Source organism: Melozone crissalis, unplaced genomic scaffold (assembly GCF_028551555.1).
Source record: "Melozone crissalis strain CALT ecotype California unplaced genomic scaffold, PUWL_Pcris_2 ptg000086l_1, whole genome shotgun sequence".
NCBI classification, from domain to species: domain Eukaryota; kingdom Metazoa; phylum Chordata; class Aves; order Passeriformes; family Passerellidae; genus Melozone; species Melozone crissalis.
In genome coordinates this window covers 1,303,649-1,328,657 of record NW_026535863.1, presented here as the reverse complement: position 1 = coordinate 1,328,657, position 25,009 = coordinate 1,303,649, and the positions used below count along the sequence as shown (strand labels likewise).

Genomic DNA, 25,009 nt, shown 5'->3' with positions numbered 1-25,009 from the left:
TTCAAGGATGTACCAACCCCATTTCTGAATATGTCCATTATTCATTATTTGTGAACGTGTCCATTGCCCATTAGTACAAGCAGGCTGGATTGTGCATTGCCTGAATATGGCCATTGTCCTGCAAGAGCTCCTCAATCTGCAAAATCTCTCAACAGGGACACACCTTAAAGTTCTGCTTTCCTCTGTGCAGAGTCCTGGAGGTGCCCTATGCCTACCAGTGCTGTGCCTACGGGAGCTGCAGCAGCTTCTTCAGGGTGTCCAGCCAGTGGGAGGCAGAAGACGTGGCCCCTGAGGAGGAGGATCCCCACAAGAGGACCTTGGAGTTGTTCCCAGGCCACGCTGACAACCACTGTGAGTAGACAGCCTGCATGGTGACCAGCCTGGGCAGGGCTGAGAGCTGGGGTGCCATCCTGCCTCTGCAGGGCTGGTGCCACTGTCAGAGGTGGCACTGCCTCAGGGAGGGCAGGCTGGGCCTTCTGCAGCACAGGGGGCCCATTGCTTTGAGGTCCATTGCTCCTTTGGTGACCCTGAGTGGGACAAAGAGTAGGTCTGGCACATCCAAACCTTCTTCAGCACAGGGGGCCCATTGCTTTGGGCAGGTTCCATTTGGTGACCCTGAGTGGGACAAAGAGTAGGTCTGGCACATCCAAACCTTCACAATGGAGCCAAAGGACCTGCAGCCCCCACACCTTGGGCATGTTTGTCAATTCAGCCTTGCTGGCCATGGAGGGAGGCTGCTCAAGGCACTGGAAGGTGGCTGAGGCTACCTGGGATAACTGGGCTTGGTCATCTTGGTCATTTCGCTTCTGGGCAATGTGGAGCCTTTGGCAGGACATCAATCTTTGTTCTTGCATCATCTAGAGGAAGGACCTGGGATTAATGTGAGCAAGAGAATGAACTCAAAGACCTGGAATATCCCTCTGACTGTAAGCAGAGAGAGCTCTGATCTCTTTCAGGTGTTACAGCCAAGGTCAGGGTTAGGTGTGACAATAGGACATGCTTGGGGAACACAGCACAGGGACTGGCCAAGAAAAGGGAAGGAAGGCTACATGGTGGAGCAGCACTTTCTGTCCAGGAATCCATTTATTCTGTGCTCCAAAGTGCAGCTCTGCTCAGACTGCCTGAGGCCAGTTCCGGGAGCCAGCAGAGTCCAAGGCCCCACAGCACAGCAGCAGCTCCAGCAGCAGGCTGGTGTGACCCCTCTGCAAGAGAATCTCAGAATAGCAAAAAGGAAAACATGAACCCCTTTGCTTCCTCTGTAACTGCTGGAGAGTGCAAACAACATTTCAGAGCACAGCCTGGATGCTAATTCTATTTATATATTTGTGTAAATACAGTGCACTCCCGAGGCCTGAGACATCCTGCAGGCAAATCCACGTGGTAGCTGGAGAGTGAGAGAGGGCTGTGCCCTGCAGAGCCCTGACCCACCTGCCCCAGGAGCTCTGGGCATCCAGCCCCAGCCCCAGCCCTGTGTCCTGCACAGCCTGAGCAGGCAGGACTGCATCTGAGGCACAGCCAGACCCAGAGCTGCTGGACACTGTTGTCAGGAAAATTAATCCACAAACACCAGGGGTTTATGTCCAAAAGGAGACAGAAGAGTCCTTTGACTTTACTTGAATAAAGGGAGAGGCCATGGGGCATTCCCCTGGGATCTCTCACATTTTTGGAGGATGCAGCCTCCTTTTTATCCCAATTTCCCAGTTGCATTTCCCTTCTCTCATTCCCCGTTTCTGAGGTACTTGAAAGATTCAGACTTCCCAAAACACTTGACACCAAAGATTTCCCTCTAATGTATAACCCTCCTTTTTAATTTTCAATTCTTACTGAATTTAGGGGTTTTTCCCCATTTCTGAGGTACTTGAGTGGTCCAGACTTCCCAAAACACCTGACACCAAACATTTCCCTCTAATGTACAACCACCTCTTTTAATTTTCAATTCTTACTGAATTTAGGGGTTTTTCCCCATTTCTGAGGTACTTGAGAGGTCCAGACTTCCCAAAACACCTGATACCAAACATTTCCCTCTAATGTACAACCACCCCTTTTAATTTTTAATTCTTATGGAATTCAGGGGTTTTTCTTCCCCATTGTTTCTTTCATCTTTCAATGTCTAACTTTGTTTATCAGCAAACCTAAAGTTTATTTGTAAAAGCAAATATCTTTTTCCATTTATCAATCAGTGGAATCCTTTCCATTGCTTCTTTTATCTACCAGCAGACCCACAGCTCATTTGTAAAGACAAATCTGCTGTTCCTCTCACTGTGTTCTGGGCAGGATGACCAAGACACTTTGTGACAGAGCCAGCAAGGGACCCCCAAGCCCTGTGCTGCTGCTCCTGCACTGATCCTTCCTGAGGATGACCTTTAGACATGCACAGAGCCCAGCCAGAGGGCAGCCAATGTGATTCCTGCTGGCATTTGTGGCTCCAGGAAGCATGGTAGACTTGGTGGTAACACTGGCCAGACAGCACAGAGGAGTCATGTTTCAGTCATTGCTGCAGGATTTCATCTGAGCCAGGTCACTTTTTCCATCATTAATGCAGCCCATACTGTGGCAGTCCCAGTGCAGATAGTTGTGGGGTTTGCCCAGCAAATTATGGCATTTGTGGGAAGATCTTGTTTGTGACAAGAGGCCACAGAGCTGCTTCTGCTCAGTCTTTGATTTCCCAAAGGATGCTCTCACCTGGCCCTGTCAGCAGAGCAGAACCTGTCCCAGGCCTTCAGGGCAGCCCCAACACCATGAGGGGAATGCTGACTGATTCTGAGATGTGCCAAATGAGGATATTTGCAGCTCATAAAGACTCCCATTTTCAGATGTTAAAGCATTGGATCTGTTTTGGAGTATCAAAGCACAGGGGTGCAAATGTGAAATGCACAGGAGCACCATTCCTTGTGATGTGCAGCTTTTGCAGATGACTCTGCAGACCTCCAGCAGCAGGGTCTGCTCTTGATGATATGGGGTTTGTGATATTGCTGTTTTACTGAATTAATCATGGCTTTATTTCTGTTCCCTGTGCTTCCTTTCTGATTACACAGATAGTATTTAGCTGGGTTATATGAACCTTGTAACACTTCCCCATTAAAGAAGAGAAAAGCTCCCAAACATTCCTTTCATGCAAGAGGGAAAGTGGTCAGCTGGAGAGAAAATACCTCAGGGTTGTGTGGCAGCAGGTCCAGCCAGGCTTGTCAGGGCACTCAGGATGCTGTGGGAGAGCTTAGAGAGGGACAAGGAACATTTCCAGAGAGCTCTGTCCTCTCAGCCTTGAGCATTGCTTCCCAAATGAGGGAAGAGGTTCCCAGAACCTCAGGCTGGGCAGTGAAAGGCAGCTCGTCCCAGGCAGCCATGCAGGGACAGGAAAAGGCTCCAGTGCCCTGCCCTGCCCTGCCTGGCTGTGGCTCCTGCAGCCTCTCCTGCTCCATCCCATCCCCATCCCACCCTGCAGCCTCTCCTGCTCCATCCCATCCCCATCCCACCCTGCAGCCTCTCCTGCTCTATCCCATCCCCATCCCAGCCAATCCCAGGCCTGAGGGAGCCCCTGACCCCAGATCCAGAGCACACATGGTGCCACAGACCCCAGGGTGGGATCAGCTCTTCCCCACTCCCCCAGGGCCCTGGGTGCTGGGAACCCCCCCTCACCACCTGAGTGTGTCCATTCTCATCTGAGTAACACCCGCCTGGGGCCCAAACTAGAGTGGTCAGTGCACATCTCACCATTCTGTCACCTTGCCAAAATGGATAGTTAAGGTCTCACTTCCAGCCCTTTCAATGTTTGGGATATCACTGAATTCTACAATGGTTTGGGTTTGGGAAGAGCCTTGAAGCTCTTCTCGTTGCCCCTCTGCCATGGCAGGGACACTTTCCATTGTCCCAGGTGGTTCCAAACCCCATCCAGCCTGGCCTTGGGCACTGCCAGGGATCCAGGGGCAGCCACAGCTGCTCCAGCTCTCTTGGCACCCCTTTAGACACTGGAAGGGTCCCTAAATGCTGGGGCCTTCTCTTCTACAGGCTGGGCAATCCCAATTGTCTCAACCTATTTGGATTACAGCTGGCAGTGTTTAGCAGACATCCCCTGCCCCAAGTCTGCCCCTGTGGCTGACCAGGAACCCAAGGATGGCTCAGGGACCTGCCCCCAGGACAGCCCCCAGCAGCTCCCAGTGATGCTGTAGAGGAAGGCAGCAAAAGTGCCCTGGGACACTTCCATCACCACCCCAGCACCTCTCTTGGGGACCTCTGGTTTGAGGACAGGAGGGGATGAATTCACTTACAACATGTGTTTGCAATGATGGAACAAAGGTGTGGGAAGGGAGAAGGGAGCACATGTGTGTGATATCCTGGGCAGTGGGACACTGCTCCCCCAGCCCAGCACCTCCAGCAGCCTCTGAAGGTACTAAAGAACTTCTGCAACCACCTGCTGTAGGAGCATCAGGGGTGGGACAGTCGGGACGGATGGAGACAAGAGATCTCTGCAGCCAGGGCTGGGAACTTGTGGGTTATTGCAAAGGGCCTGGGTGCAGGGCCCTGCTGGGAGCTGCCAGCCACAGCTGGAGCAGGACTGAGAGAAGAGAGGGGCAGAGAGGATGAGAGGGTGAGGGAGTAAAAGGGGTAAGAGAGTGAGGTTCCCGTTACAATACCATAAATCTTCTTCTGTGTTGAATATTCTGATTCTCACTAACCAATCTAGTAGAAGATACAAATCCTATAGCATTTACATACAGCCTATAAGAATTATCACACATTATCACACTGTGTCACATTTTAAACCCTAAAAACTCCTCTTTGGGCCCCTTCTGCCAAGCTGTAGGGTCTGCTCTGACCCTTGGAGCTGTCTGCAAGCAGAGGGTGTTGTTCCATCAAAAGGGGATTACCTTCAGCCAGCCATACCATTGTTTTCCAATTATTCAGTAACTGAGGTATCTCAAAGCTTGCTTTCATTTCAATCTCACTTATAGTTTCTATGTTCCCAAAATCTTTTGCCAGGCAATCATATTTATAATGCTTTCCTGTTTCATCTTCCCCAACAACCTGCAAAACCTGCAGGGTCCTCAGAGACACACTTCTACTTCTGCCATTCAAAAAGCTACTCCAGACCCCAAAGAGGATCTGCCCAGGCCTCTTGCAGCCACCCTCACACCGAGGAGAGGGCAGGACCCTGCCAGCCATGGGGCTGCCCTGGCTGACACAGACAGCACTGAGCAGGGAATGAGCAGGCAGCACTAAGGGGAAAAGCATTCAGCCCAGTGTTTTCTGTTCTACCCCTTCCCCAGCAGTTCTGCTCCTCTTCCTCTCACTTGACTTTTGGTACAGGCAGCTCCTTTCTCATGGAAAGGGCACTACTGGCAAAGAGGGTTTTTCTCATTAGACCTCAGAAAGTGGAAGCACCTCAGCAAAATTCAAATAAATGACAGCATCTTCAAAATCAATGCAGCCTGCCTTGCTGGGACACAACAGCCATTTTCCTTTCCCCACAGCTCCCAGGCTGGAGAGGCACTGGTTTCTAGCAGACAGAGGTACATTTTTCACTTTGAATCCCACTGTGCTGACTAAGGATTGCATTGTAATTCCCAGCAGGCTCAGTAGTCCAGGCAAAACAAGAGATCATCCTTCACTTCAGGAAAATGTTGAACCTGGGCTTAAAACCAGGCTTTGAGGAGAAAATGGATGGCACAGGTTACACTTTTCCAAGGGCTGGGTCTCAGCAGAGCACAGCAAGGCAAGGCTGTGTCTGTTTTATTTGGGTGTCGTGACTGCACATCACAGCCTCCGCACTGTGGCTGGAAAAGACACTGGAGATTTATAAGACTATAAAATACAAGGATGAAATATTTTTCCATCCCACTGTGAGGGTTTCCTTGCCAGGCTCCAAAGCAGCAGTAATATTTCAATTCTTACACAGACAGATTTTAAAAATGACTTTTTTTTCCAAAGCTCCCTGAAGCTGAGAAAGCCATGAAGCTTGTCAGGAGGCACTAAAGATAGTACGTTATATGTCATCATCCTTTAATCAAATAATCCCAGTCACATTTTCAAACACAGGCAGGGAGCACAGCTCTTGAGAGGCACCACTTCTAAACAGCTTAGACACATCAATCCCACTCAGGTCAGTCTTATCTGTGGGGATTTGCCTTCCTGGCCAGTGTCTAAGCTGGCCAGATGCACACCCGGGCTCCAGCATCAGTCCATTCATCCAAGAGAGAGCTCATCCCACAGCCACAGATCCAACTCTCTGGCTACTAGGCTGTAGCAAGAACAAAACCACATCCTTTCCCTTTCCTCCTGCTGGCAGAAAACCCTCCCAAGCTCTCCACTGGGAGCTGGTGCCACAGCTGGGAATGGGGCAGCAGGACAGAGCTGTCCTCACCGTGTCCAGCCAGCAGGACTTTGGGAACAGGAGCAAGGAACAAAGCAGAAAAGTCGTGGATTAGGCTGAGAGGATGCCATTCACCCTGGTGACAGCCTGCACTGAACACACAGCTGAGGGCTCAGCCCCATCCCCTTCCAGCAGCTCCTCACCCAGGGGCTCTGCCTGACCCTCAGCAAGCCCAGCCTGGCTCGGGTGCAGAGATGCTGGTGCAGGGCTGGGCTCTGCAGCCTGGCTGCACAAGCCCCATGGCTGAAGAGTCTGCAAATCCCTCAGCAAATCCTGGGAACATCCACGATCAAAAACAGGGCACCACAGTCCCAGGATTTTACAGGACATAAAATAACACAATAAATGTTGTGTTCCCTTGTCTCTTTGCTGAGGAACTGCTTGGTGGTGGTTGCTGCTGACAAAAAATTTGTGCTGCAAGAAGAGGCTGATGGTTCCCTCTGAACAAAGCCCCAAAATCCCTGTTGATGAACGAATATTGGACAAGGCCTGCCCAGAAAGCTCCCATGGAGAAGCTGCATTTGAAGGCTTTGTGTTCTGTAACCACACAGGCTGGAGGATTTCTTTACTTTTAATAAAGAGTGCTGGGAGGAGGGAACCACAATCACACAGCTCTGGGATCTGGGGCTCTCCCACTTCAAATGTTGAGAGCAACCTAAAAACAGAGGGGTTGGCTACACTGCAACCCACCAATGTTTAAAAGATCTTCTCCCTCTGCAGTAGTGACTGCAGGGGACAAACTGCACACCAGCAGCTGCTTTGAACTGGCTGGGAAGGTCTGTGTGCAGGACAGGCAGCAGGAAAAGCTCCTGGCCCACTTGGCTCTGATGGTTCTGCTGGTTCTTATCTGAGCACCATTTCTTGTTCTTTCCTCCCCAGATGACCTGGATGCAGATGATCTTCAGCTGGAGCTTGAGGAATCCAAGCTGCACCCCACAATTCAGTGCACACCAAGCCCAGGTGAGCAGCCAGGGAAACCCTTTGAACAGAGTTGGGATTTTTGAGCTTCTCTCAATCCCCAGGATCCCCCACGACCTTATAGATCAGAAAGCTTGGGCTTAGGCCAAGTGGGGGACAGGTGAGGAGTCTCCTTCTCCCCCCTGGATGCAGCTGCTCCGCCAGGTCAGGAAAACCAGAGCAGGAACTCCAGGTACCACCAGCTCCTCCATCCACTGACCTGCTGCCCTCAGCTCTGGCTCTCCTGATTTCCTGACACTCAGCTTTGCCTCATCCAGCCTGGAATTTTGCATGGCAGGCCTTGTCCTTGGCGTCCTGATCACACCCATGGCACTGCAAACTGCAGGGACACTTTACTCTGTGTCCTGAGGAAGGGGAGGGGAGGCACTGGGCTGCAATGCTGGTTGGGGCTCAAGGAAGTTTCCTTCTGATTTTGTCCCTGTTCATAGCTCAGTGGGGTCCTACACAGGCACACCTGGAGGCTGCAGAGGTCTGGTTGAGCCTCCTGTGGGACACTGTCAGGGACAGACTTTTTACCAGTTGTTCCACTGAGTTTGTTGCAAAAGGAATAAGATTTCAGCTGAGGGCATGCCCTGCTGCCTGGCACTCTGAGCTTCACCTCCTTTGAGATGAAAAAGCTTTCTCCATTTCCCCTAATTTTTTTGCTCTCTACCACCTAAAACTTCTACCAGCCTGGTTTTGTTTTTGCTGAGCCACTCACTGAAACATCCCAATCCCTCCCAGAGGCAATTTTATACCTTTGCCCATTCTCTCCCCACTTTCTTCTTTTTTTTTGGCAAACAGCTTCAAGACCAGTCCTCTTTTTACCCCTCCATGACCTTCCCTTACTCACTCCCCATCCATCCACTTCTATTCTTTCTTTCTCCTGACATCCTCCCATGTTCTGCCTGCCCAGACCCCTCTGTCCCTTCCCTGCCACCCCAGCTCTCTCCCTCTGTCCCTCATGCCCGGACTCTTCACCTCCTGGTGCTCATCCCCATTCATGCAGAGTGAATGAAGAGGTGCAGACACCTCTTAGCCAAGGTCTTGAGTGCACAGAGAGAGGCTGGCAGTGCCAGAGCAGGATGCAGCATCCTGGCAGATCTCCACACCACCAGCTCCCAGGGGGAATGTGAGGAGGAGCAGGGAATGGCAGAGGAGCCCAAATCACAGGCTCATGCCAGAGGAGTCTGCAGTCATGACTTTTTTACATTTTAGGAGCACTGATCAGTTTGTTACTTCTTATATTTTATTTTGACCCCACCCTGCACCTTCTTCCCACCCTAGACAAGACCTGAGAGGGTGCCAGAGGCAATCCAGTGTGAGGGCAGGAGCACAGGGGAGACCCAAGGGGCAGCTGCAGAAGAGGGGGGACAATGTCATATTTTCCAAGGCACTCATGTGGCTGGTGGGGCCAGAAGAGGGCTGGGACTTGGAGAGAAGCAGTTCCTGCTGGGTATAACTCTGGGCTTTGTCTTGCAGGTCCCTTCAAGCCCTGTGATCACCTGTTTGAGAGCTGGATCATCCGCCTGGGAGTCTGGCTTATCGTCCTGGTCTCGGTGCTCTGCAATGGGCTGGTCATCCTGGCTGTCTTTGCTTCCCCCAGCTACCTGTCCCCGGTGAAGTTCCTGGTGGGCTCCATCGCCGGGGCCAACCTGCTGACAGGCATCTCGTGCAGCATGCTGGCCCTCGTGGACAGCCTCACCTACGGCCGCTTCGCCCGCTACGGCGCCCGATGGGAGACGGGCGCGGGCTGCAGGGTGACAGGGTTCCTGTCCGTGCTGGCCTCCCAGGCTGCCATCTTCCTGCTGACCCTGGCTGCTGTGCAGTGCAGCCTCTCGGCCTCCTGCGTGCGGGGATACGGGAAGTCCCCGTCCCTGGGCAAGGTCAAGGCCGCCGCCTGCTGCTGCCTCTTGCTGTCCTCTGTGGCCGCCGTCCTGCCTCTCTTCTCCATTGGGGAATATGGAGCATCCCCTCTGTGCCTCCCATACCCCATCCCAGAGGGGAAACCCAGCAGCCTGGGCTTCACCGTGGCCTTGGTGATGACAAACACGCTGTGCTTCCTGACCATCACGGGCACCTACATCCGCCTCTACTGCAGCCTGCTCAAGGGGGAGTTCAGCGCTGTCTGGGACTGCGCCATGGTCAAGCATGTGGCCTGGCTGATCTTCACCAACTGCCTCCTCTACTGCCCAGTGGCCTTCCTCACTTTCTCCTCTACCCTCAATCTCTTCCTTATCACCCCAGAGGTCATCAAATCCGTCTTCCTTGTGGTCCTGCCCCTGCCCGCCTGCCTGAACCCCTTGCTCTACCTGCTCTTCAACCCCCACTTCAGAGATGACTTCCGCCTGCTGAGGCAGAAAGGGCAGGACAAGAGCAGCTTCCCCCAGTCCTGCAGGGCTGATGACATGGAGAAAAGCTCCTATGACTCCACCCAGGCTCTGGTGAACTTCTCTGACATCGACCACATGTGTGAGACGCCTGATTCCCTGGGAGTGCGGCCCATCCTTGACAGCTACAGCTTCCCCTCCATGGCGCTCATCCCCTGCCAGCGTAGGGTGGGCACCAGGGGCAAGGAGAGGGGCTGCTCTGAGCACTGCCCCTGCCTCAATGACAGTGAGGTGCTGATAACTCCAGAGAGCCGGGATCTGTCTGGCAGCAGCCTCCGGATAACCTTCTTCCCCTCCCCAGCCATGCCGCCCTACACATCTCACTTATAACCCTGCTGGGAGCAGCCGTGGGAACGGCCCCACAGCCCACACCGAGGGCCAACACCAGTGCCCAGGGGCCAGCAAGGTGATACAAACGGCTCCCTGAAAAGCACCAGTATGACCTGTCTACCCTCATCCCCATCACACTTGCCTGGGCAACAGGCACTGCTCTGCCAGCTGCCCCTGGCCTGGAAGGGCTCTGACTGAGCTCCAGACACTCAGGGCTGGTCATGGGAGGAGACAATCCCTGTGTGAGTCTCACTTCTGCTAGGAACTGCCTGGGAGAGAGCCCCCGTGGCTCAGGAAGTGGGTCAGGGAAAGCTCCTCCTGCCAACCCCAATCACCAGCCAGGAGGAGCCTGCAGCAAAGCCAAGTTTGTGTTCCCAAAGCAGAGACCTCTTGGCCAAAGCCATGGCTCTGTGGCAACCCCTGGAAATGGCCACCTGTGATGACGTGGCCACCCACAGGAACCCCAGGCCTTGTCCTCTAGGGCTCTCTGCAGGTCCCACACACCCTGGAAATGGGCTGGTGCCTATCTCACGCCACCAAAAGCAGCATATCCATGTGCACACCTGAGTTTTGGATGCCTTTACTTTTGGAATCCCCATTCATTCACTGGGAGCCTCATGGGTTGGACACAACCCTCACTTCCAGCCAAGACCAGGAGCTGGGGATGCCCAGTCTTTCAATCTGACCCACAGAGTCTCACAAGGGGTCTCTGAAACCCACAGCAGCCTAACCCAAACCGTTCCCAGAGAATCCCATGGGCACTGCCTGAGGTCACCCAGCAGCCCCAAGCCAAGGCACCCAAGGGCACAGCAGGCCCCCTCAAACAGCACAGCACACCTGGGGCACTCCTGTCTGCAGCCACCTGCTCCTGGTCAGACATGGTGAGAATGGGGTCTGGCTGCTGCCTCATTGCCCCCAAACCTCACCCCTGGAAGAGGCTCTTGGTTCTGGGTACATGTCCCACACACAGCGGAGCCACTTTGGGCACTGCATGTGCCCTCTCCTGTTTTAAGGGCAGGCAGCTGGTGTAGAAGGAGGAAAGAGAAATCAGCATTGTGGGATGGTGGCATCAGGAGGACACAGGCCACTGGGAACAGCCTCAAATCCCTTCCCTGCAGCTCAGGGATCTCCCAGATCCACTGACTCTATCACAACCCTGCCAGTGCCCCCAGTGCAGCAGGGAGCCCTGTGCTCAGAGCTCAGGCCTGGGCAAAGCTTTGGTTCTGCTGACATTACTGCAGCTGTTTGTCACTCATTTTCATGAGATAATAAATGAGCCCTGTTGCTGACCAGTGGCTGGTTTCTGTCCTCTTTCACGTGAGGAGCACCTTGGTGGCTCCCTTGGCAGCTGCTGTGCCTTGGGTGCTGTCTGCACTGCCAGAGTGAGAGCTGAGAAATTGTGTTGTGTCCATGTGAGTTGGTACCACCCTCCCCAGCCCTGCTCTCAGGAAGGAAGAGCCAAATCACCTTCATGCAGCAGCATTGTGGCACCAGGTGCCTCTCCAGGTCCCATGTGAGACCCTGTACCCTGGGATCTGCTGCTCAGGGGTTTGAGTTTGTTACCAGGACAGATCTGTGGCATCAAAGTGCAAGGACATCATGTAACAGGGTCTATGCAAAGCCAGACTCACCAGACAGAACCTGGCTCTGCTTCCCTCCACTGCACTTGAGGCCTGTGGTCTTATCTCAAGATGAGAAACTTGAGAGGTACCAAGAAATCAGAGGAACAAGATCCAAGGATCAGAGAAGAGGGTGGGACCCTCAAATTAGGTGACAAAATCCAAAGCTCTGCTACAATCTTCAGGTGGGAACTGTGAAAAACATGGCCTTGTTGTGAGACTTGAATCCTGATCCAGACCTCTGATATCCTACACATGCTCAAAATTTGGTTTCATGTTTGGCTCATTAAAAACAGAGCCAGGAAGACCTTGAGATACTGGCAGGGTTGATACAGGTGAAAGCACTGCCCTTCCCATAAACAATTCCCCCAGGAAAGGTCCACTGTGGGTCTGCAGAAAAGCTCTCTGGGTTGTGGGGGCTCCTTGATCAATGGGGGACTTGCCACACCCTCTCCTCCCAGATGAAGCAATGGCCAGCAGCCCTGCAGGCCCTGTCTGTGCCAGAGCCAGCCCAGGGCAGCCAGACTGAGACCCTCAGCACCTCACTCACCCCTCAGGGCTCCACAGCAGATGCTGCCCATGGATGTGCTGACCATTACTTGAGCTCACCCAGGATCCCCACTGCACCCTTCTTCTGCCTCACTGATGCCTGCAGGCCTGGAGGGTGTCCCCAGTGAGCCAAGGACAGGCTGCAGGGCATCTCTGGGGAGGGAGGGACAGAGAGCACCAGATCACCCCAAACGGCCCTGAGCCCCAAAAGCAGACATGCTGTAAAGCACAGGACCTTTTCCTCACTGCTTAGGAGGAAAGAGTCCCTTGGCTCCCTCCAGGGAAGCTCAGTTGCCTCTGAAAGCCAGGGCCCATCTCCTGGCAACTCAGGAATTGTCAGCTCAGAGAGAACAAAGCTCCCTGGAGCACTGCACAATGCACCAGCCAGGGTCCTCTTACCCAGCTCCCATGGGCACAGAGCCCTCCCACACATTGCTGCTGGACAGGCAGTCAGGGGAATTTGACTGAGCACAAGCTGGTCATGGAGCAGGGATCTGCTTAACTGAGCACAAGCTGGTTGTGGAGCAGGGATCTGCTCCCTCGTCTCCCTCTGCTCCCTCTGCTGCCCAGGCCACAGCAGCCCCTCAGAGCCCATGGCAGCAGGCACAGCCTGAAGGCCTCTCTGGGCTGTGCTCCCTGCAGGGTTGCTAAGGGGAAAGGAGGGAGCACAAACACAGAGCACATCCTGTACTGACCAAAGAGGTGCTCAAGAAACAGTGAAATGTGGATCTGCAGATGTGCAGGAAACAGAAAGCAGCACCTTTCTATTTCTGCTGCAGGCCATAAATCCAGAGTATGGGCTCTCTGGAAAATGCTCATTAAAGTGCCTTTCCCCACATCTCTAACAGTGTACATGCCTTTCCACTCTACCAAGCACTAAGTTCAACAATTATTTTAAAAAAATTAAAAAGTAAAAGCAATCTTACACCACTCCACCTTGTGACAGTGTTCACAGGGGTTTTTGGATGAGGGAAGAGACGAGGATCTGATTCCATGTTTCAGAAGGCTGATTTATTATTTTATTATATATATTACATTAAAACTATACTAAAAGAATAGAAGAAAAGGTTTCAGCAGAAGGCTAGCTAGGCTAAGAACAGAAAGGAATGATAACAAAGGTTTGTGGTTCAGACAGAGAGCCCAAGCCAGCTGACTGTGATTGGCCATTAATAACAAACAACTCTATGAGACCAATCACAGATGCACCTGTTGCATTCCACAGCAGCAGATAATCAATGTTTACATTTTGTTCCTGAGGCTTCTCAGCTTCTCAGGAGGAAAAATCCTAAGGAAAGGATTTTTCATGAAAAGATGTCTGTGATACCACCTCCCTTCCTAGCAGCTGGTGTGGTCCTTACTGGTGCCACCCTGCCCACCTTGGGGTACCTGGGGTGACCCTGGGCTCTGCAGGCAGCACATCCCACTTGGATTAGCCAGTCCCACCTGCAAGCAGGAGCCAGCTTAGACTGTGTCACCCACTTCTGGCCACCAGCACAGGTGTGAAATGACGTCAGCAAGGCCAGAACACAGGGAAGTTCTTGCTCCCCATCCTCCACCAGCAAGAGCTCATGAGGCTGCTCTGGTCAGGTGAGACCCCACCTGCAGCTTCCTCCACTTCTTGGGCCACCAACACAAGGTAGATGTGGATCTGGGGAAACACATTCAGAGGAGGCCACCACACTGACCACAGGGCTGGAGCCCCTCTGCTCTGCAGCCAGGCTGGGAGAGCTGGGGGTGCTCACCTAGGGAAGAGAAAACTCCAGGGACACCTCAGAGCCCCTTGCAGGGCCTAAAGGGGCTCCAGGAGAGGAGGAGAAGGACTTGGGACAAGGGATGGAGGGACAGGACAAGGGGGGATGGCTTTCCACTGGCAGAGGGCAGGGTTAGATGGGATATTGGGAATTGTTCCCTGGGAGGGTGGGCAGGCCCTGGCACAGGGTGCCCAGATCAGCTGTGGCTGCCCCTGGATCCCTGGTAGTGTCCAAGGCCAGGTTGGATGGGGCTTGGAGCAGCCCGGGCTACTGAAAGGTCCCTGCCCATGGCAAGGAATGGAATGAGTTGAGCTTTAAGGCTCCTTCTGACCCAAATCATTCAGGTTCCATGATTTTAAGTGGAGCTAAGCTGGGAGTCCCACTGTGATAAGGCCACAGTTCTGAGCTGATGGGGACACACTGCAACAGCCCAAGTGGGCAGGAGGGCACTGAGGTGCTGGGCCAAGCTGACAGGGAGGAGGCTGAGGCCATTGTGGGCTGCATTCTGGCTGAGGAGCAGTGTTGGGGGTGGCAGGGTGACAGGCACAACTGCTCTGGAAGCCATTGTCAGGGCTGGGCACCTCTGAGGTTTCCCCTGCACGTCAGCAAGGCACTGCCAGGACAGCCTGAAGGGCAGACATGGCATGCGTGAGGAGGATTTTGGCCCTGAGGGACCCGGAAGCATTGTGTGGCAGGACAATGCGGAGGCAGCGTGCAGGCACGCTCAGATGTTCATTCTCCCCTCGTCCAGCCCTCCTGGCTGGAGATGTGCAGCTCCTCTGAAACAGAGCCAGAAGAGCAAGCACCCTACGGGATTGTTTTTCAATCTCATTGTTTTTTCCACCAACATTGTGATTTCTGTAAGACTGGGCCATGATTGGGAACGTTTGGGAGGGCAGCACGGCTGTGGCCACGGGCGTGCAAGTGATGAGGAACAAACTGTGCATGGGGTGGCAATGTCTGACACTGACCTCCTTGGAGGCCAAAGGAAAACAGACATTTTAGAGAATGCAAGCCCATCTTCAGCACTGGGATGGACCACACATCAAGTCTGGCAGGTGACCTCAGCAGTTTCAGGTCATACCTGAGCTATCAAGGGTTAACACATTGTTCCTGCTCTCCAGTGACACAAAACCACATTCACTTTCTCAGACAATCTCTTCCATTACTGTCCCAGGTCTGATGGCAACTTCCAGAATCTTGTGCACACAACACTTGCTGGTTTGAACTCCTAGAAAAAAAACTGAGGCGCTTTGTCTCAGCTTTTCATCTGTGAACATTTTGTTAGCTGTAATTCCTGCTGGGATCTTTTCCCTGCCATCCAGGCTCCACTTTTCTCCATATGGACACTGTGCTCCCAGCCCTGAATCCCCACACATCTCTTCCTTCCATCACAGATCCAGGACAGGGCTGCTGCTTGGTGTGGTCAAGAGCAGGAGCATCATGAGGATCAAATAAATCAGCTTTTGTTCTCCAAGTGAAAGACACTGTGTTCTTCAATCTGTACTGCCCATGGTGGAGGCTTCCCTTGTACCTGCTCCACTCCATGGTCTCTGTCAGAGTCTCAAGGTGAAACAGTCAAAGATGAGCAGACTGGCATAGGAAAAGGTGAGATCTGGTGGATGCTCTCACAGAGGGCTCAGCTACAAAAGACACAGGGTTGGACCCAAAGAGAGTTGGGACCAGGGAAGGGCATGGAGCAAGAACCTTGTGCTGTCCTGTGCTGGGTAAAGGCCACATGGCCCTCATGCAGCCAAGAGCTGCCTCTCCCCAGAGCCTTCAGGTAGAAGCACAGTGAGTGGGGACCCCAGGGCTAAAGTCACACATCCATCTGAAATCTGCCTTGCTTCAGCTGGATGTTTACCACAGGCAGAGGAGATGGAGACACCACTTTGAGAGGTGATAGCCAGGAGCATGGTGCAGAGATTGGATGTCGCAGACACCTTTTATGGAAAATCCTTTCCTTAGGATTTTTCCTCCTGAGAAGCTGAGAGGCCTCAGGAACAAAATGTAAACATTGATTATCTGCTGCTGTGGAATGCAACAGGTGCATCTTTGATTGGCCCATGTTGATTGTTTCTAATTAATGGCCAATCACAGTCCAGCTGGCTTGGACTGTCTGTCTGAGTCACAAACCTTTGTTATCATTCCTTCTTTTTCTATTCTTAGCTAGCCTTCTGATGAAATCCTTTCTTCTATTCTTATACTATAGTTTTAATGTAATATAGATCATAAAATAATAAATAAAGCCTTCTGAAACATGGAGTCAGATCCTCATCTCTTCCCTCATCCTAATACCCCTGTGAACACTGTCACAATTGGAAGTGGCTGGAAAGTTAACAGCCTACTCTGATCCCTCTGGCCAGTATACTCTCCTGTTCTGGGAAGGATTCTGTTGGGAAGAAGAAGTATTCTTGGAAATATTCTGCTCAGAGATTTCTTAGACTTTGGATGAAACAAAGTGTGTGAAAGCTCTCTCCATCTCATCTGATCCCAGGTATACAGCAAACTCCAGACCTTGCATCTTCTCTTCAGATGCATTGAGGATGACATTGTACATACAACTGTCAAGTGGACACTTGGGAAAAATCACAGGAAAAGCTGAGCTCCCAGGGTGAAAAGCCAACCTGGAAAATTGTAAAAAGCTCCAGCTTCCTGAATGCCTCAAAACTGGAGTAACTTCCCTGCAGCTGTGAGGAAGAAGAACCACACTCAAATACTGGTCAGTCACAAACTGAGTCAAACACCTTGACCTCTTCTGTGACTGCCCCCTGCCCTCAATACACACAGGGCTGAAAGAATTAAGGTTTGTCTGGGGCAGGGTAATGGTCTCAATGGTCACAATTCCTGTCCTAAAGGGCTCCCACAGGGCACAGGTGTCAGTAACACACAGTGCTTAAGGATGCAGACAGATATTTTCTGAAGCACTTTGGCATCTACTTATGAATGGAAACAGATGCCCAGGATCATCTGACTGCTTGTACAGCCTCAGTGTGCAGTGAGGGATGGGGGGAGCTGGGGAATGCTGCAGCTGCCTCTTCCCCAGATACTGACAGAGATGTGCCCTTTCTGCAGCTCCGCAAGGAATCCAGCAGTGCTCACTCAGGAGTGAGGTTGCTTTGGCCCCCCAGGCCCACAGGTGTGTGTAAAAGCACAGACAGCAATCCAGAAAGAGTGAGGACACTCTGCCCTTTGGATATTGGCTGCAGGAGCTGCACATTCAGGACATGAGTCAAATCTGTAGAGGCAGCTGGTTAGGGGTCTAATGGCTCAACCTGGACACCACAACCTTTCCAGAGAGAGGTCCTGCAAGAGACAACTTTCTAGGGGTCTCAGGCAATCCTTCAGCCACAGGGTAACCTCAGCAAGGACAGCCAGCTCAGCTCTGAGCAGGGATTTCAGCTCTCAGTGATTTCAGCTCTTGGTGATTTCAGTTCTGCCTTGCAAGGTGTCCCCAGGCCAACACAGGGACAAAGAGACAGGAGCTCTGTGTTGTTATTCCACAGAGTTCCTTTATTCCAGCACCCTGTGAAGGAGGCCAGGGACAGCAGCTCCCACCTGAACAGGGCAGAAACTGGGGGTTTATGGGGAAAAGCAGGGGTGGTACAAAGGGGGAAAAACCAATCAGTCCTAAAAATCTACATGGGGTTCCAAAGTGTGCTGGGAACTCACCATGACCAAGGAGGATTTCTCAGTCCAGGAGAGTTTGAGATTTTATCACAGCCCATTCAAGGGATACCTCTCCAAAGGAGAGGGCTGGCATGCCCATCTAGCTCTACAATATCCATCTCCCCCATGCCATAGTGACAGAGCTCTTGGGATGCTCTTGTATTGCCAGCCTTTTATGGGAGTTAGGTGTAGGGGCATCTCTGAAGGTTCCACCTCACCTGGTCTGGGGATGCAGAGGCCCTGCACTACCCACCTGTGCAGGTATTGCTCAGAAGCAGCAGGTGATGTCCCTTTCCCTTCAGAAGTGAGGAGCAGCAGCTCAGGTGCTTCCTTGAGTAGCCTGAATAGAAGAGCATTAAAAAATCAAACCTGCTCTTTCATTACTCAGTGTGGTTTCCATCACCCACAAGTAACAAGAGTGGAATGCCAGGCTGCCAAAGTACTCCAGCAGTGCTAAGGAACTGTCGTTCATTTATGACATCATTGGCACAGGGACTGTGACCATCAGGACAATCAGAATCCAATTTTTATTTATTCCTTTTCAAAGTGTTCTGAAATAAAATGCAAAATAAAGAGCAGGACCCACCAGAGGACATGGGAGATGTGGTCATCACAAGGAACACAGTGCTGGTTTTGGTTGTTGTGACTGACACAAATCAACATCAACAACAACAACCAAAACCAGAGGAGACTGGCCAACCACTCACATCACAGAAATATTATAATGTTGGAATCCTGGATGCTGAGAATTTTAAACTTTCTGTGCTTAAAGGCACAGACCCACAAGAGAACACTGCATTTGACCTGAGACTGTGGAGAAGACCCCAAAAATTGATTAATAGCACTGGGATTACAGATGTGTGATTGGTTAGAAGTGTGTAATGTCAGAGGGTGGAAAACTTAAAGTTTGGGATTTTAGAATATAGAAATAAATATGAAGCAAGATGGAGGTTTTAGGGTGGAGGCAGGTTGTACTTCTTCACCTTCTTCTTCCTTCTCCATGGGTTTGGGTGGTATTTTGTGATTGGACAGAAAAGTCCGCAGTGCTGGCTCTGTGGGATCAGTTATTGAGTTAAAAGGGAAAATAATCTAGGTGTCAGTTCTAAATTGGATAGTTTAGTCTTAAAAGACCTTGTAACAAGAGATTGTTGGCCATTTTGTGACTTCTGATGAAAAGCTGCCGAGCTCACAGTAGTGAGACTGTTTTAGTGATAGGAAGTAATGAACATCTAAGTCTGAACATGAACTATGATCTCAAGTGCCTTCAGTCCAGACCCAGAAAAATACCAATATTATAAGATCTACTTCTTTACACCAATTAAGTGATTTTCCTGAATTGTAATTCAAGTTGACATCAAAGCCATCTACAAACTAATCTCACATTTTCCCCTGCACCTGGCAACAGCATTTTCTTTGCTTGGAGAGTTTAGATTCTTTGGGATATTGTCTCCCTTCCTTAGCCAGCAATCTGGGATAGCCTTAGAGACAAAGAAATCTTCCAACCCGTAGAACATGACCCATAGTCCTGATTCTCCTGTTGTCCAGCACACACTCCCAGCCTCATGCCCAGGGTTCCCCAGCACATTGCAGAGGCACAGGAGGGAGCAGAGGGAGATGCACAGTTGTTCTCATCCAAGCAGATCATCTTTAAAATTCATTATAAACTTCAAAATCCCCATCAGCCTAAAAATAGACTTCTACTCCCTTACCTTCTTCCCCATTGCACTGTTCATATCATGATCTATCCTACAATTTGCAAAATGATATATGGCCTCAGACCCCTATGTTACAAAAATTTTCACCTACCTACTATTCTTCTGAATCGCTATACTACTTGACCCCAAACTCTGGGGAATAATAATAATAATAAAAACAATAATTTTAACACTTGCAACTGAAGTGTTCATTTTAGAAGTTGTAGGAGACAGAAAAGAGCCAAGAACTTGGTGAGTAGAGGCAAAAACCTGCTCTTCCTCTCAAAAAACATCATTCTACATCCATGTTTACACTGCAGTGTGTGGGAAGAGCTGATCCTGAATTGCTGCCAGTCCAGGTATAAAATCCAGCGGCCATTCCACACCACCTGGGAAAGGTTTGAGGTTAATTCTCAACAACAACAACAACAATGGCCACTTTCATTATGGATGCTTGCCTGAACCAGCAAAGAGAGGAGGATGGAACCAGATGAGTTGTTTTGGTGCCACTGACAACTTCTCCTGAGATCAGCTGTTCGGGAAGCTACAGCCTTCAGCAGCACAGCTAAAGTAACTCTAATCCTGAAGCAGATGGTAAATTGAGTCCAAGGTTGGCTCTGAGGTTCAAGGGGTGCCCAGAAGAAGTTCTGGCTCCTACACAGCTGGGCTCTTCCTCCCCTTTGCTGTCCTGCCCCATGAAGCCAGTCAACAAACAAAAAAACAATTGCACCAAAAAGTCTGCAGTTGTTTTACTCCAAGCCCTCAGGGAAAAAGCCTTTTATGCTTTTAATCTTCTGGTTTTCTCTTGCAATTTTGCCAATTGAGTTAATCAATTAAAATAACTGGATTATTTTCCTTGCCCAACCCTGCTAAGCCACCTCTCCTCTTCCTTCTCCACTCACATTTAGACCTTTATTTTCCCCCTTCCTCCTCCCCTTTTATTTAAACTCATGTTTTGGAAAATTCCACAGCTGGAATTTCACATTTTCTTTTGTCACCACGTTGGAGACATTTGAGGAAGACAGTGAGGGCAATGTCTCAATGGGCACAGTTACATTAGGGGCAAAGGAAAAAGACACATTAAGGCAAAGCAGGTTCCAGTTCCTGAGCCTGGCTTACCCTCCCCTGACTTGCCATTTCTGCCTGGCTGTTAAAACCCTCCATTGATCCCCATCTCTCTGTCTTTACTACATCACTTCTTCCTCTGGAAGCTCAGTTTTGTTTCTGGGAATCTATTCCTGCTATGTACACGCCTCATCACCCTACACAGAATAAAATCACTTGTAAAAGGAATAAAACTGCACTGCACACCTGAAGGTGTCCAGTGTGAGTTGAGTGAGCAAAGCCTTGAAGAGTCCAATTCTCTCTTTTGACAAGTGCTGGGGCCTTCATTTCAAGAAAGACATTGAGGGGCTGGATCATCAGGGGAGATTCAGGTTGGACATCATCAGAATAAATCAGGTGAGACTCCATTTTCTTCATGGTGGAAGAAGCCCACTCTTTATCCACATAACTCATTTTTATACAGTTTTACAAACCTCATGTGGGACTCCAATTGGTCAGGAGCTTTCTTGCCAATTACTTTATTGTTAGTAAAAGGTATTTTACTTGTCTATCAAATCTCTCTACTCTTAAGTGGTTTACATATTTTCTTCACTGGTTCTGATGGGATAGGTTTAATGTTTATGCAGGGTTTTTTTACCTAGGAATAGATTGTTATGTTAACAAACTGTTCACACCAGGATTGCTTTCACATGGACACTTGCAAAGTGCTGCCTGCGCTTAGAAGAAATGACAGGCCAGCCATCCATCCAACTGAGAAGGTCTGATTTTATGAGGCCTTTCTTTTATAATTTTTCTACCATACTGCAAGAGGACATCAGAAGGGATTTCTTTCCTGAAAGATTTGTTAAGCACTGGAAGGGGCTACCCAGAGAGGTTTGGAGTCCCCATCCCTGCAGGTGTCCAAAGAACACGTGGAGGTGGCTAGTGTCCCTAGTGTCTTGATTTGAACAGACAGCTGTCTGCTAAGGAGGGCAGGAGCCTCCCTTGAAATGAAGAATGCAACACCTCCCCCCTCCAAATTATTATAATTTTGAAATTAAGGGGCTCTCAGGGAAAGATATGGGAATAGGAATAACAGTTCTTTACTAGGAAAATTAAAAATACAAATGCAATAAAACAACAACAAACCACTGCCAGAGTGAGAACAGGAGTTGCCCCGCTGTGTGCCAGGGCGGTGTCCCAGCCCCATCCCATGGGGGCTCAGCCCTCCTGCAGTGCCAGCTGTGGCTCTGCTGCAGCAGGGATCCTGCACAAGGGGGGAGTTTTCCTCTGCCGCTCCAGGGCTGCTGCAGATGGGCCTGGGCTCCCTCTGGCAATGCAGGGCAGCAGAAAGCTGCTCCTCTGGCAATGCAGGGGGCAAAGGCTGCTGTGCTGTGCCAGGCTCAGATTGGATCCAGGTAGGAATGCTTGGCTCCTGCCCTGGGCGGAGCATCTCCCCATGGGATGCTGGAATTGGATCAGCCCTGCAGGGACACTCGCTGGCCATGGACAGCAGAGATCTCCTGGAGGGAGGATTGGCTGTGGGAGAGATAAAGAAAAAACTGCCCCATGAACAGCAGAGAACTGCCCCACCTGTGACAGATGGTGATAGAATACACACTTATCTTACAATCCAGGACATCTGGGCTGGGTAACAAGGTGGGGATTGGGCATGGATTGGACATGATGAATTCGAGGTCCTTTTCAACATGAATGATTCTGTGATTCTGTGAATAAGGAACATCCCAGAGCCCTGGAGGCTTGCAGGGAATGAGGGGTTTGAGATGACTGTGAGGCTGCTCCAGAGCCTTTCCAAGACACAGAGCACTGCTGGAGCAGGCTGAGCAGGTCTGTGCCTGTGAGGGCAGCCAGGCTGGGGCCCTGTGTGCTCTGCAGGGAGCACAGACAGGGATGGGGATGTGCTGACAAGGCCAATGGGGAGGGAATGGCAATTCCCAAGAGGGCACATGCCCATCACACAGAGGCACTGCCCTGTCCCAACATGCAGGAGCCACTCTGGCTGTCACTGTCCCACCACCCCAGCTGGGACCAAGGTCCCTCTGCAGCTGCATCCCCACACTCACCAAGTGACTCCGATTTTCTCACCAGCTCCATCCTGGGTTTCCCATCAGAGGACTCCATGAGAGTCTCAAATGCCCAGATCCTTACAAGAATTTAATCATGGTGCAACAGCTAAATAACAAACTAACAGCTTGAGCTGGGGCCTCTGAGGAGGCACCCCAGAGAAAACTCTGGGCTTTTATCCCATCACAGTCTAAGGACAGCAAAGTCTGGGGGTCCTTGGCTCCCCTCATGTCTCTGAGTGTCCAAGTCCTTGGCCTGACCACAGGACCCTGGGCCCTTTGGTGTGTAAAGGGTCAGCAGTTCACAGCTTCTTGCCTTGGGCTCTGGTCCCCAGAGCTCCACCTGCAGCTCCACTGCAGCTCCAGTGCCACAGGCACTGAGTGGGTTCTCCACCAGGCCACTCCTGTCACTGCAGTGTCACTGCTCCTGAGGCTGAACTGGAGCCTGGTCCTTTGGATTCTACTCCCATCCCTCAGAAGCACTCACCTGTCCTCCAGATCTCCATGGAATGAGTGCACCAAGGTGAGGATTTTTGGAAACCCCTTCTCTTGTAGGTTTATCTGAAAATTCCAGTCTTCAAACAGCAGAACACAAAGTTGGGAAGCCACAACCAGACACCACACATGCTACACCACCACCTTCCTCATCCTCCCACATGAGCAAGAAACAGCAAAAAGACTTTGCATCGAGAAGTTGTACTGCACAGGCCACTCCACATCTCCTCATCTCCCTTATCCACAGGCAGCTACAGATACCTTTAGCAGCCAGTATAAGGGGAGAGAGCAGAGAGAAAATCATGGAATCATAGAGTGGTTTGGGTTGGAAGAGACCTGAAAGATCATCTGCACAGGAGTCTGGAGAGGCACATCATAAGGCACATCATAAGAAGTGTTGGAGAAGGAAAGCCCTTGAGGTCTGTGGCACAGATCACAAGGAACACATGCTAAATCCCCTGGCCCAGGTGACTCACAGAACCTCACCCCCCTCTACACAGCAGCTCTGGCAGGAGGTATTTCCTTCTCCAACTTAACTGAAGCTTCTGCCTTACCTCCCTCCAGTGCCTGCTCCTGGTTTCTCACATTTCACATGCTCAGGGATGTCTTTGCCAGCTCTCAGCAGCAGCTTCCCCTACCTGAGTACCTGCTCTGTCACTGCCTCATCAGTGATCAGGAGCACTGACACATTCTCTAAGCCCTTTTTCCTCCTTCCTAGCAGTGTTTAATGACTGCTGTTAACAAAGCCTTGGGGAGCTTATAGTGGAGTGAATTTATCAACCAAATGAAAAAGAGGAAAAAATCAGCATAGAAAGTGCTTCATCCTTAACTGAGGGTCTGTGTTCCAAACTCTGTGCCCAGGGATCCAACCCTCACCTCTAAATGCCTTCCACAAGCTCAAAATGACGGCAGAAATTGCAGCTGCCTCACCATGTGCTCACCATGGGGTGAGATGCAGTTCACCTTCCAGAAACAGGTCCTTCCAATCTGAAAGTGCTTTTTTTTTTTTTATATGACATTTTTGCTCCAAAGAAAGTTTCTGAAAAGGGAAAATAAAACCCAAAAAACCAACAGAACTTACCAGAAGTTAGACCTCAGTCAGACACAAGGAACAAAGAGTGCTAGCTAAAGGCTGCTGAGCTGGATGAGATTCATCTTCCAGCCATCAAGGACAGGCATGCTCAATCTTCTGCCAAAGCCTGTGGGGGCTCTGGGTGCACACCTCCATGGGATGGACCTTGAGGAGTTAAAATAAAGAGGGGGGGGGAAAAGAAAATAAAAGAAACTTCATTTTCTGACAATCCACAGTACTGGGGAACTTAATTTTCTGCTGAGTTCATTTTTCCTATTCAGTGTGATCTCCTATTTACCAGAATTTCAGGGACAGGAGGTATTGCTTATAGAAGAATTATGACTTTTACTGCCTACAGCCCCATAAAACTTTAAAGCACATGATAGCAGCAATCTTTCCTGCATAAAAGGCCTCCTATCCATTTCCCACCCCAACAACCCCATCACTCAGAGCACAATAACAGCTCCATTGCAATGCTACAGGCAAAAGAAAAACCCTTATGTCTTTCTTAATGAAACCTATACAAGGTGGGCATTACCATTTCAGTCTAGAGGGAGCAGGTGTCCAGAATCCAATAGCAACAGAGGAATCTACAGAAAAATTTTGCAGATACCAAGATTCTCAAAGCATCAGCTTTTTCAATAGTGTATAGGGAGAGAAACATTTGCCTTTTTAATTTTATTTCACTTCCATCCAGACCTTTTTGTGAATGAACAAATAAAATGTGAACTGACCTAGCTCCATATTCCCTGGACCTTGTCGGACTAAAACACAGACTGGTTTCGAAAATACATTGTAAAGCATTGAGGGTTGCAAAACACAGCTAAAGGAAGTTTCACCTGGCCCTGGTGAACTACACAGGGATTTTGGAGCACCATCCCTGTGCAAAGAAAGCCTGTAAGCAAAACGTGTTAGTAAAAACAGCAGTACCAGACAGAACATCTCTTAGTGGCAATTTATGATTTTGAAATAATTTAGACTGTCCCAG

At 50.5% G+C, this 25,009-nt stretch overlaps 1 protein-coding gene across 1 annotated transcript in view; it reads left to right on the top strand.

Annotated features, from left to right (window-relative positions):
• Positions 1–11,152, top strand: part of LGR6 (leucine rich repeat containing G protein-coupled receptor 6) — a 170,004-nt gene extending 158,852 nt beyond the window's left edge. The window contains exons 16-18 of the mRNA XM_054290752.1: positions 191–351; positions 7,247–7,327; positions 8,807–11,152. Of these exons, the coding sequence (XP_054146727.1) occupies positions 191–351; positions 7,247–7,327; positions 8,807–10,044 (1,480 nt within the window). The 3' untranslated portion in view covers positions 10,045–11,152. The remainder of the gene's footprint in view (positions 1–190; positions 352–7,246; positions 7,328–8,806) is intronic.
• The last annotated feature ends 13,857 nt before the right edge of the window (positions 11,153–25,009 follow it).